This window comes from Neolamprologus multifasciatus, chromosome 20 (assembly GCF_963576455.1).
Source record: "Neolamprologus multifasciatus chromosome 20, fNeoMul1.2, whole genome shotgun sequence".
Lineage (NCBI taxonomy): Eukaryota > Metazoa > Chordata > Actinopteri > Cichliformes > Cichlidae > Neolamprologus > Neolamprologus multifasciatus.
In genome coordinates, this window is record NC_140458.1 from 3424795 (window position 1) to 3438064 (window position 13270).

General features: G+C 42.1%; 2 protein-coding genes across 3 annotated transcripts in view; both read right to left on the reverse strand.

Moving 5' to 3' along the window:
• Window positions 1-2167: 2167 nt before the first annotated feature.
• Window positions 2168-5831, reverse strand: pim2 (Pim-2 proto-oncogene, serine/threonine kinase). The gene is made up of 7 exons (XM_085144536.1): window positions 5369-5831; window positions 4795-4895; window positions 4631-4681; window positions 3882-4090; window positions 3619-3788; window positions 3328-3504; window positions 2168-3200 (listed from the first exon to the last, which is right to left on the reverse strand). Exons 1-7 carry the CDS (start codon window positions 5424-5426, stop codon window positions 3028-3030), a joined length of 939 nt encoding a protein of 312 aa, XP_085000662.1. The 5' UTR covers window positions 5427-5831; the 3' UTR covers window positions 2168-3027.
• A 2582-nt stretch (window positions 5832-8413) lies between these two features.
• Window positions 8414-13270, reverse strand: part of otud5a (OTU deubiquitinase 5a) — a 40392-nt gene continuing 35535 nt past the window's right edge. For both annotated transcript variants that reach the window (XM_085144533.1, XM_085144532.1), the window contains exon 9: window positions 8414-10348. In XM_085144533.1, the coding sequence (XP_085000659.1) occupies window positions 10215-10348 (134 nt within the window). In that variant the 3' untranslated portion in view covers window positions 8414-10214. The remainder of the gene's footprint in view (window positions 10349-13270) is intronic.

Sequence of the window (13270 nt, forward strand, 5' to 3'; positions counted from 1 at the left end):
CCCGAGATTACCCGACACACGATTCGACGCTTCGACACACAGGACACATCACTACTATGCAGTTCACTCGGGCAGAGCCCAGTCAGGGTCCGTGGGTTAAGTCTTGGCCACGAGGTGCTTGCTGATAAGCCCATGCTGATAAGCCCATGCTGATAAGGCATGGCTCCAGGTTGTGGCACCAGATTCTTTAATCAGGCCTCCAGTTTGTTTTCTTCAGAGTAAATCTTCTAAATAACTCCTAAGTGGGGTGTTTTTGCACAGGGTCATCATAGAAGAGCTGCAGAGGGTGGCAGGTGAGAGGGAGGTCTGGATATTAGTGTTAATATATTTGAATTTTAAACATATAACTGTGCCGAAACTCTAGATATTGATCTAGATAAAATACACAGTAGTGCCTGAGTGACTCACAAACAGCATCTCGAGTAACGCCTTAAAGTCGTAACTCGGACTTATTCTTATAATTTGGGTTTTTGTTATACAAACACTGTTTTTATTCTGAAAATCCGAGTAGTTTTATATCAGCAGGCTTCGGGCGTCTTTGAAACAGTCGCCCAGGTGTGATCCTTTCATTGGTTCGTCTGGTTGATGCCGGTTTCTGTGTGAGACATAAACTGCTCGACGCCAGGAGCTCCAGAGAAACTGTCAGAGTGAGACATCCTTCTCTCCTCCTCTACCAACAGACGAACAATCAATTCCTTATCCTCCAGGTTGAGCAGGGAGCATTCCTATTGGCTGCTGGTGGGACCTCACCTGTCAGATGGTTTGAGTGTTCAGCGCCACCTCCTGGTCAAACATGGAGGAGACGTTCATCCAATGAACGAACACACACATACGGGTAAAGATTACCTTTATGAACTACAGTCTGCTGTTTTTCATTTTAATTCACTGAATGATTTTTAAAATAAAAAACTAAAATGACTTTATTTCTTTAATAAGAAACCTGATCAATCAAAAAACAGTTAAACTGTTAATCAAATAATTTCCTCTCTGCTTCTTTATTCTGCTGGTACTCCAACAAAAACATCATGTTTGATTAATTCTTCATGTTTTCTTTGTATCTGCTTCCTGTACCTTCAAACTGAGCATCAGAATGAGTAACACTGGTGAGTCAACTGACTTTGAATGTGGCATAGTTGCCAGATGGGCTACTGCTGAGATTTTACCGCACACCCATCTCCAGGGTTTATAGAAAAAATATATATATTTTTATTCCGTAAATCCCAAAGTTTGAATTTTCCTCTTATTAATTTAAATTTGTATTCAACAATTATATCATTAATAACTTTGTCTCAAAGGTTCTTACAGTTGCATTTTGTTTGTTGACATTTCTGTCACAACAGTTACTAAGTGACTAAAAAAATACTTATGTTATCATTTTCATGTCTTATTTGTGACGTCTACCTATATTCATTGTTTTATATTTCATGTTTTTCTTTGTAAAAGTAGTTTTTCCTGCTGGATTGTTGTACAGTACATGCTTACAGTAACTCAGTAAAGCACCTCATGTGTATTTCAGTAACTCTTCTTAATTGCATGTTGTGCAGCGAGGCAGCATTTCCATTTTTAACAAGTCACCGATCAAGTGCTTCAAGTTTCAAACCAGTTTCTGAAGCTTCACCTCAGGGCTTCTTTGGAAGGGCGAGGAAAACCACTTCACCTCCCACAGCACTCACACTGATCTCTGCTCTTAGACACAAGACTAAGGTGACATAACCTCACAGTCCTCACAGTGTTTAATATAAACGACGACATTTAACTGCTTAGTTTTGGTGCAGCAGCTTATTACATGAAAAAGCAAATTAAAAGCACTGCTCAGACACAGACTCTGTGCTCACAGCCCAGCGTCGTGCAGCTTGTTTGGAGTCGACATAAGAAGAGCTACGAGGTCCAGCTGTAGGACTGCGGTGTCTTCACAGGTGACAGCAGGTTGGCGCAATATGGCAGCCTCGCTTCTGTCAGTCTGTCCCAGGGCAGCTGTGGCTACAACTGTAGGTGCCTCCACCAGTGTGTGGATGTGAGAGTGAATGAATAGTGGAATTGTAAAGCGCTTTGAAGGTCTCGAAAAGCGCTATATAAATGCAGTCCATTATTAATTATTATTAAATAAAGACAAAAAATAGAACAACACGATGAAATGAATGAATCTTTTATTCAAACGTTGGATCGGTTTTGTTTTGATCCAAACTTTCTATTTAATGTAAATAAACTGAACCAAGTGACCCCGATGAGTCACTTTTTCTTCTTTTTTCTTTTCATCATAGAAAAACTGAATACATAAGTATCTACAGAGGCAGCACATCTGCAACAAAACAGGACGTGGGAAAAAAAAAAAAAATCCCCACCTTAACAATGAAACCACCTTCACATCAGAAAATGAAAAAGTCTTTTTTCCACATTAAAAACACAGAATTTTCATTTTACTGATAAATCGAAGCTGAAACTGAGAGTGACTCAGTGACCTGAAGCGTGATTGAAAAAGTCACAGCTTGCAGGTTTCAGCTTAAAAAATTTACAAAAAAATAAAATATAAAGAGGCTGAATTTCTTTTGAAAACAGTGTTAAAATTAAAGTGAAGCAGTATCACCTCACAAAACTCAGCTTCACAGTGTAAAGTAACAGCAGGTGTTTGTGTCGAATTTCTTCTGTGGCACATAAAAATAAAATAAAAACAATAAAATAAATAAAGTCAGTGTTTGTCGTCCTCGGAGTCGACTCAAACGACCCGAAAGGTTATCAGAAGAGCTGCAGATCAGCGACTTCCAGCACAGCAGCAGCTCCGTTGTGATTACTTATGTGACCTCCGTCCTGTAGGGGGAGCCGGTTGTCTGTCCGAACTTTCATTTCAGTCCCGGAACAGCTGGAACAAACCCCGAGCCAAAATAAATAATCAATAAATAGGCAAACCAGCTGAGATAAATAACTTCCAGACGAAGGTGCCGCCAGGTTTAATGCGACAAACAGGAAACTGATCAGGAACGCGCCCAATCGGCGATCCTAAAGTCCGTAACAGTCCAGAGTCCTGACACTTCAAAGGGATTGACAGGGAAGGGAGCCGTGCTCCTCCCGCAGGCCTCCCCTCTCCTCTTCCTCCTCCTCTTTGTCATTTCCTGCCTTCATCCAGGGGTGCGACAGAATCTCCTCCAGAGTGGGACGATCCTCCGGCTGGAAGGAGAGACACCAGCGAATGAGAGACTGGCATCCTGGTGGGAAAAACAAAAGAAAGGATGTGAAAAACTGGACCACATATTTAGGAGGGGGTCATGTGACCCTGAACCCCACGGTCATTGTGAAGGAGGAAACTCCTGTTGAGAAGAACCTGATGCTCACCTGTTGACACGCGCCTGGTGAAGCTGGGGCAGGCTCTGTAAATCTCCATGTCGTGCTCAAAGGGAATGTCGCCGCAGACCATGTCGAAGAGCAGAACCCCCAGAGACCAGACGGTGAGGGGGACGGCCTCGTAGCACTGCGATGCGATCCACTCGGGGGGGCTGTAGACCCGAGTTCCTAAGGACGCAGGAAGTGAGACGAGGAGGGTTACAACGTGAAACTTGGAGGCACTGAGAGGGATTTTGTAGGGGGAGGGTGAGAAGAAGCTATGGGTTTAGAGTGACTGGGTACCTTGAAACTCTCTGTACGGCGTGTCCTTAAGCACCGCCCCCGACCCGAAGTCTATGATCTTGATATCCATCGTTCTCGTGTCTACCACTATGTTCTCGTCTTTGATGTCCAGGTGCACGACGCCACGGGAGTGAATGAATCGAAGCGCTTCGACCACCTGATGGAAAATCCTATCGGGAAGAACAAAGAACCAGGACGTTAGCGAAAATGACCGCAGCAGAACGCAGTAGCATCATTCAAAGGTGGCGGACGGGAGCGCAAACCTGAGTGCGAGGCTTTCAGACAGCGCTCCTCTCTCCGTGATGAAGTCGAACAAATCCTGGCAGTGCGGCGGCCTCTCCATCACCAGCAGGAAGCCCTGCCCCTCCACCTCGAACCAGTCCAGCATGCGGATGACCCCAGGGTGGCCCCCGTCCTCTGACAGCTGCTGCAGCAGAGCAATCTCCATCGGAACGGGATTGACCTCATCTGGCTGAGGGGAGGAAAGAGGAAGATTGATTATAAATTATAAAGAATTATAAAGAAATAATCTGTTAAAGTAGATCATGTCCTAATTTTTGTTGTTGTTGTTTTTTAATTTCTAGTTTTTAAATGAGTCATAGCAGGAATCATAGTAACTGATACTAATATGCAAATTAACTGACTCTGTTTTCAGGACTTTCTGAGTCACAAGTTTGGGTTTTTAAATCAGAAACTCCAGCCTGGTGTTTTTGTGCCCTGAATACTCGCCTACAGGTGGCTTCAGGTGTTTTTTGCATTGGTGGGGAAACCCAAATGAATTCGCAATGAATAATAAATGACTAAAGAGGTGGTGGTGATAGTGGGGAAATCCTGAGGTGTCATTTACCAAACCGTGACGTTACACATTTCCCAACCACCGCCCACACCTGCAGTTCACCTGAGCCACCGGCAGAGGGCGGAGCTAAACAATCTGAGCTTTGTTTACAGGCGTCACTCAAAACACCTCGTGCGTTTTGGTACACATTTAGTTTAAAAATAAATTATCACTCACCAGTCTGGTCCACTTTTGAACTCTGTCAACGGCAATTTGCTTAATGGCAACCTGGATGGACAAAAAAGGAGTAAAATATTAAATAAAAATCGAATTCTCGAGCAATAATAATGGAGAAAAGGCGCATCTCTTATAATGAACAAACACAGGCGGGTATTATTTACCTGTAGTCCATCGGAGAGCCTCTGGCCTGAAAACACGGAGCCGAAACCTCCGCTGCCGAGCAGAGGACCGCAGCGATACTGGCTGAGGAAGGGCTCCTTCACTGAGGGCCAAAACACAAGGGTCACATCAGTGCATGGCTCACACTTACATTCCCCAACAAGACAACAGAAACTCAAAATACCTTAAGGTTTCTACCGATGTACACAAAAAACGTCACTGCGCACATTTATTTTTAGTTTACAACTCCGATATCTGTCTGATATTCCAGTTTCTCAAACTAAAATAACCGAAATAACCGTTTATAACGTCGGACCAATGCACTCCAACAAATCAAGCGGGACTTAATATTTAATATTTTAAAAGCGCCACCTTTAACGGTTTCCCTTTTTAAATTTCAGCGTTTTTTAAACGTTTCACAGCCCCTGAGCGGGCTGTTAAAATCGCTGTTTTTTGCATGCAGTCTGGCTGCAGCGTGCAAAAGCAGCTACTGCGTTTTGGAGGCAAATTAAACCAGTTTACACGTCCTTATTTGACATGTTTAATCACATATATAACCTTTCTTGTAGTTCTCACCGTTCTTTCCTCGGACTTCTTCCTCCAAGTCGAACTCCATGGCTCTCTTATCCAGCATTTTGTAAAGTGTAAAGTTGAAGTTAATAAAAGTCCATTCTCCTGTAGGCGGAATAGCTCTTCAGATTTTTAATGATGATTTTCCGTCTTTAACCGATTAAAGCGTTATGCTTTTAAAATCCCAGAAAAGTCAAAGAAAAAGTCCTTTAAAGATATTTACTCCTGGTTAATGCGGTGGAAACGCGTTCACAGAAGAGTCAAAACCCTGTTAACTAAGCCGCTCCGTCTCTGTTGACCGCCTTCGCTGCTCTACTACAGTGTTTTGTTCCTTATTTAAAGCGATCTAACGCTGCCCCGCCCACTACACCCTCACTGTCCAATCAGCCGTGTCAATCAGCAGAGCCGTGTGCTCAATGTTTTGAACCGGCTACATTCAAGTCGCGCCTTCATGAATATTCAAATCCCGCGAGAAGAATTCGTAGAATTTGTTTCAACGAACTATCGGAGGAAGCGCGCGCTGATATCTTGACGGGAAAGAGCGGGGCGGTTTCCCCTCAGGGACACGCACGCGCGCACACACCGAAACCAGCGGTTCCTCAAAGAGTCGGCTTTGTTGAGCTTCTGTCAAAGTGACGAAGTTTTGTTACCTGCTGACTGGGGTCGCGCTTCATTATAAATGCGATATTTTTAAACGGTGAAAGCGATAATTACGAGAAGGTCGAAATAAGACAAGTGAGTGACAAGAATCCGTCCGAGAGGACCGCAGACTGCCCCTGAACCAAAGAAGCTGCTCAGTCTGAGCTTCTTACCACAGAATCAAGTAATCCCATCATTTAACTGACGTCAGATTTTTAGTTTTAAACTTTCCCACAGCACGAAGCTAAAACCTTTCTTAGACTTTAAACCATCCTGCAAGGCTTTTTACAAATTAATCTTAGCGTTTACAGGAACATGCAAACTGTCACATTTAAATAAAAAACGCTGCCTGCGCCTCTTTTAAAAGCTTAAAACACATTTGCTGCTGATAGTGCTCATGCTCTTAGATATAGGATTATTAAGTTTATTATTATTATAAGCGCTGTGTGTTTGTCTAAGTGCTGTAAATATAGCTGATTTATTGTTTTAATCCGTTTTCTTTGGACTAAAAGAGAACAACTTTTTTTTATTGGTTCAATTACCTGTAAAAGTGTGTGTGTGGGGGGGGGGGGAGGGGGGTTAAAAGTAAACAGAAAGCTTTGAGAAGTTAGTAATTTTAAAGCAGTAGCATGCATGTTTACAACCACCAGTCAAATTTAATAAAGGCTACTGAAAGCTTTGCCTCAAATAAAAAGTTTTGCTGTTCTTCCAGATCTGACCTTTCTTTGAGTACCGTCTCTTCTCTGGCTAACTGGTGAAAATGGATCATACTCAGGACTGTAAGAAGGACAAAGCAGATTTTACTCCACTGCTAATGCAGAAAAAGATTTCATCCAAGTCGTGATCTGATGAATTTGTTCACAAACCTCAGTTTCACTAGTAATACTTTGTGGCCCTCATCAGAGGATGAGTACTCAGCACTGTAGTTACACGATGGCCGAGCTCTAACACCAGTCTATGGCAGCTTGCTTCCGCCACTGATTTTTATTTTTTGCCATTTATAACTTAAAATTTCGAGTTAATTTCTCAAAATGCTGACACCCCCCCCCCCCCCCCCCCCCCCAACTTTCTCATGTTTCTGAGGTGCTAAAAAGCAAACAGAAGCAACTGCTCTTAAACGTCATTTGGTAATAAAAATACTGATATTCATATTCAAACTCATTGTTTCATTTGTAAATCGGAGAGGAACAGAGAGGTCAGAGAGGAAGCTGCATTAGTTAATCACACTAATATAGTGTTGGCTTTTTGTTGGTTTAACTTTGTGTTTGTGAAACAAGGTTAACTGTTGTTTCTCTTTTCTGAACTGACTGCTTCCTGTCATATTTCAGTCCAGAACAAAAGGACCGGGTTTGTGTCAGAAGTTAGTGAGGGTGACCTCTACCTATACGACTTAATACAGCTACAATTGGAAAAACCCAGAACCTCTTCATCAAACCACGTTTTTGTTGATATACAAGTCATGTGTCAAAACTGTAGGCAACGTCATCAAGGGTCTTCTTTACAGGGTAAAGAGTAAATTTAGGTCCATCGCAGAATCATTAAACCACAACTTCTCATCTGGATTCAAACTTGTGATATCTTTCCACTCTTTCGGTATATTACCCTGTCTCTCGTTCTGGTGTTTATATACGTATAATAGAATGACCTCCATCACTTTTGCTACGTTCACTCTGCAGATCCTAATGCTCAAATCTGATTTTTTTCTCTGCTTCTTCACACTACAAATAAAATGTGACAGCAAACGTGCTCTAGTGTGAACCCTCAAACCGGCCCGCATGCGCAAAAGAAGACGTCACACACAACGCGCTGTGTTTAGACCCAGACCAAACAATACTGTTTGACTGATGGCCCTTCATATAAAGACTTGTTTCGGACTTTACGTTTCCCAATTTTGCTTTAAGTTATAAAGTTATTTTGTTATTTACATTTGGCCTAATAATTATCCTTATTGCTATTTTAGAGAGGAGCGGTGCTTCAAAGGATAGCTTCAGATTTCTGTCAGAATCTGCAGATTATACAGTACAAATAAAATGTTTGCGTTTCTCTAACGATGTCTTCCCAACAATTTCGCTGGATGGCCAGGAAGCGTTCGCGATGTCTTCTCGGGTGCTGATAATTGTTGTCTGTCTTGTGTCGGTGACGTAAAAGACGGATTTAATGTGACATGACCGTTCAAACAGCAGTCGCTTTCTAAAACATCAGATATGTATTGGATTCAGTACCACATACGAAAGTGACCCAGATCGGATTTGAAAATATCGGATTTGTGAAGTTCACACTGTCATACCATGATCGGATATGGGTCGCATAGGGTCAAAAAAGTCTGATTTGATGTGCTTTCGCCTGCAGTGTGAACGTAGCCTTTGGCTACACTTTAGTGAAAAGGAGAAGGAAAAAAAAAAAGAAACCACATTTTTTCAGAAACATTTTCCTCTTTTTATTCCAAGAAAAAAAGTTTTTTCATCCCAAACGAGAAAATAAAATAAAACAAACTTATATTATTAATAATAACAACAGTAATCAATCATTAAGAGGATAAGTATGACAATTCTCTCTATTTTTCTCTGTTTTTTTTTTTTTTACGCTTTTCTCTATGATGATATTGGTCGTGGTCAATTAAACATGCAGCTAAATAAGTCCGATGATGATGATGAAGGTAGAGGAGGAAGAGGAGAAAGACAAAAAGAGGAATGGGTTGTGGAGGGATGTTACAGGCCGTGAAGCTGGGGGTGCTTTTTCTGTTTTAGAAAGTAAATGTGTTGACATAAAATGGCCGCCAGTAGCGGTGGAGGGTTGGTTTGGCTTTTTACAGCCAAGCTAAGCTTAGCTAGCATTAAAACATAATAAGACTTTTTTGTGTGATAGCTTGCTCGCTAAAGACTTTGGGTAACTTAGCCTAAACACAATGATTATGGGACTAGCAATCTTCACGCAAAACAACTGCCAGAAGGAAAAATTACTACTTTGCTACTGATTGCTAAGCTAACAGCGACTCCGTTTATTAGCAGCGCTGCTAATGACCTAGCCTTAAAACAGAGTAAGACTTCAAGTGATAGCCTGCTCACGGACGAGCATGCTAACTTAACCTTAACATTGTTAAATATTTCCAATCCTGATTAGCATGATCAAGTTTTAAAATGCAGTCATTCCCTGACGCAGAATGGTTACCAGAATGAGTAACAAAAGGGCCAAAGAAACAATTCTAACTAGCATAACGTGTGCTACGATAAGTGGGGAGGAAAAAAAAAAACTAACAAACACACCTTCTTTAATTAAGCTAACTGTAAATGTAGCTTGTTAGTGGTGTAAGACTTCAGGTAATTGCGTTAGCCTCCAGGACCCTGACGCACAAACAACCAACTGGCCGCCATTTTTTACCCCCACTTCTAATTAGCGTTCTTCATTCAAACCAATGATGATGTTAGCTGCAGAGCTAACGGCCTGATTTCAAAAAGTAGAAATGTACCGATTGCAAAATGCTGGGCCAATGTTTACAAGTACAATTTGTCCTACAGCTGATACTGATACCAATGTTTGTTTATTTAAGTTTTTTATTAATTATTTTATTTTATTTATGCAAAGGAACCTTCATTGTATAAAAACAACAAAAAACTCACTGAATCAAAACTTAAAGTCTTTCAGCTCTTCATATCACTACTTTTTATACATTTAGCCTGGACGAAACTGAATTGAAACAAATGCGCAAACGTCTGCCGTCATCGTCGCTGAACGCCGTCAAACGGCAGTCAGTAAGGTCAGCAGCAGGCGATGCAGATCTCCCGCCAATATTTCAGTACATCCCTAAACACGAGGATTAAAATTCAAAGCTGCCCAGAACGATGTTTAAATGTCAAAAAGTACAAATTACAGCTGACGCCGAGTCAGCGTTAAGACCGAGCTCCGTCCGAGTGGTAACCAGGAAACGAAAAGACAGAAAAAAAAGAGGCAAGGAAGAGGAAGTGAAATGGGAAGCAGGGAAGAGAGTCGACAGAGTGGAAACAGAGATATGAGCCGATGAGGAACCAAAAAAAAAAAAAAAAGTGCATCATTGTTGGATGTTTTATTTTTTCCCTGGTGGAGCTCCTTCAGTGGGTCAGAGGTGAGGTGGGGGAGGGGCAGGAGAGTAATGGTGGGGGTTGGGATGCTGGGGTTGAAGGGTCATTGTTGTTGTGTGTGCGCGTTTTTTTTTGTTTTGTGCGTATCGGGCCAGTTATCAGCTGCTGTCGGGTGACGGCTCTCTCTCTCGATGCATGGCGGCGCTCTGGTGCTTGATTTTGTCCAGGTACTCCTGCTGAGAGACCGCCAGCACCGACGCCAGGATCTCGTCGTCCTCCCAGTCTGTCAGGCCTGAAACACAAACACACAAAACATATGAGAACTTTTAATACACGGACCTGCTCTGCTCACGTCCACCTCTGCAGTTCAGATCAAACTCTCACACTCTGAAACAAGCCTTACTTCATTAAAAAAGACTCACTTTCATTTGCTAGCTTCAGGAAGCCAGCTGAGGGGCAGTACTTTTTTGTTTGTGACAGTACTCAGAGCAGTCTGAAGCACTTTGGGGTTCTTTTAGCGCGCAAGGTTTAATTTATGACGGTGACAGTTAATATGAACACCACAGATATTATCTGCAACATGATCTGCTCGTTAAGTCTGACGTCATTTGCCTTTTTCATGTGCAGATGCTCCTTCAAGTCCCAATGCAAACAAAGACAGAGGGAGTGTTGAGAGTTAAAGACAGTCCAAATTATTTCCAGCAGAATTAACAGTGTGGCTGTTCTCCCAGGTGTTATAATAAGCTTTCATGTTTAGCCATACACAATGTTAGACTTGGTATGGGGTCAAAATGTTCTCAGTAAAAGTTGAAATGCTCATCGTGTCATTTGGTGACATGTCAGGAGGAACGCGATGAAAACTGACCAAACGTCTCTGCAGTGTGAGCCCATGGGCTGTCCTCTACATCAGCGGTCCCCAAACCCCGGGCCACAGACCAGTCCATGCGTTGTTCGGTACCGGGCCGCGAGAGTTGTGGCTCGGGTGTCTAATTTTCAGTGTTTTTGTCGTTAACTCTGTTTCCCTGGGTCTTTTCCCGTGTTGTAGTTGTTAGTCTTATTTTGAAAGACATTTTTAGGCGTTACCATAGCAACCAGAGAGCATTAAGGGGCAGAGAGGAGGATGTTACTCTCAATGTTGTTGGTGCATTTCAGGAGGACGCTGCTAATAATAAACACACTTACACAGTGAATTCGCGTTTATTATATATTTACTAGGGGTGCAACGATACACAAAATTCATGGTTCGGTTCGATACTTTGGTGTCACGGTTCGATATTTTTTCGATACAAAAAACTGTTCATGCCTTTTTAATTTGTCATTTATTAAAATTATAAATATATATTTTAACTCAAAAGTACAGTTTTTAAATTTAATGTTGCTGAAACAACAAAGTAATAAAAAAATAAATCTATCTGATGGAGAAATCACTCATCTTTGGAAAAGAGAGTTTATTACAGAGAAATGGCTCTTTCCAAAATAAAAGCTATACTATACGCTTCTTCTGGGCTATATTCTCAGCAGCATATTAAACATATCAGGTCCCCATAAGGAGAATCATGTGCTAACGGCTGTCTAAATGACTCGGGTAAAGTTTGTAGCATGCGTGCTTGTTGTTTTTGTCAGCTTCCACTTGTCTTTGCACGAGGATGATGTCGGAGTAAATGTGCAGTCATATTCGTCGTGTTCCCACTAGTGCTGTCAGCGTTAATCTGAAATGACGTTAACGCCACAACACGGCAAATCTCTGTTAACGAGTTACCGCGGGACAACGTCAACACGTTAACGAGCTAACTGCGCTAACGCAGTAGTTCCCACCAATTGAGCTTTGCGTGGCACATCCAACATACTGTTTTACTTTTGTCCATGACGCGCTTACCTTCAGGGTCATACGTCACATGAAAACCAAAATAGTTCCAAACGCCAGATCTGAATGAGGGTGGGGGAGGTTCAATTAGCCATGTTGCAACGAGCTTAACTTCTGTCTCGCTAGCTTGCCCTGCGCTCAGTGAATCTGCGTTCGACTACTCCGCCTAGGCTGCACTGTCGAGCGCAGATCCACTGAGTGCTCAACACAGACAGCATCGTCAGAAGGAAAGTTGATAAAATAAATTAAAAATGTTGTATTGTTCGATACATATGTGTACCGAACCGAAAGCACTGTATGAACGGTTCAATATCAATACGAGTATCGTTGCACCCCTACTGAATGGTATCGGTTTGCAGTGTTTTTTATGAGGAAATCAGTTTGAAGACTACATATGGACACTAAAAACAACTTAATGCTATTTACCTAAATGACTGCGCTCAACACAGTGAAAGTGTCATTTGCCCTCATTTAAAGTTGTGTTAGTCTCAGTGTGTCTGTAGCTTCTGGTCAGATGGAGACAAAGATTATCCAGTCAGAGTTTCTGCTTTACTTTTTGAGGAGTGGGGCTCAGTCTCTGTCTATCCATCTTTTGGTGTTAAGCTAATTATCACGTGTCAGGAAGCTTTTGATGCACAAACAGTTTGTTATCAGCTCTGACAAAAGCTGAATAGTTCCAGTTAATCAAGCCGGGGTCTGGCTGTCTATCAGCTGTGAACGGTGAACGCATTGCAGTCTATTGTGAAAATGCAGGGAGAGTGATTGAATCCTGTTAGTTGTTAAACAGATTTACAGGAAATGATTATGATGCTTATACTTTGAGTAGTTTGATGCTGGTAGAAACAAACTACTCCTGCAGAGGGTTTCAACTTTGTCTTTTTCTTTTCTGATAATCAGAGCAAACGTAATGAGGTTTTAAATATCTCTTTGAGTTTGCAGGCCGGGAACAACAGTCCCGAGAGGTGATGGAAAAGCGAATACGACCGACTACGATCGGGACGTCTCGCGCCTGCAGAACGACCATCTGGTCCATCTCTGCTCGACAAATCCAGGCATGTGTTGCTTGTACTTTGCGGCGATCTGAGTGCTGCTGTTACAGAGCACTTTGTTATTTCTATCTTTGCAGTTGTGTCTTCTTTTGCTGCGGTTGCATTAATCTGGCATTTGCCATAAACACAAACAAATATCTTTCAAACGATAATGCACACCGCTATCCATCTAGCTCCACCCGGATGTGTCAAAACTTTAAAAAACAAACAAGTTCTGAACCACTGAAAAAGAAGCTCCTAAAGCTGTGAACGTGTCAGGAAACCTGGAGGAGGTGACACAGAAGCACAGCAGAGAGCAGTG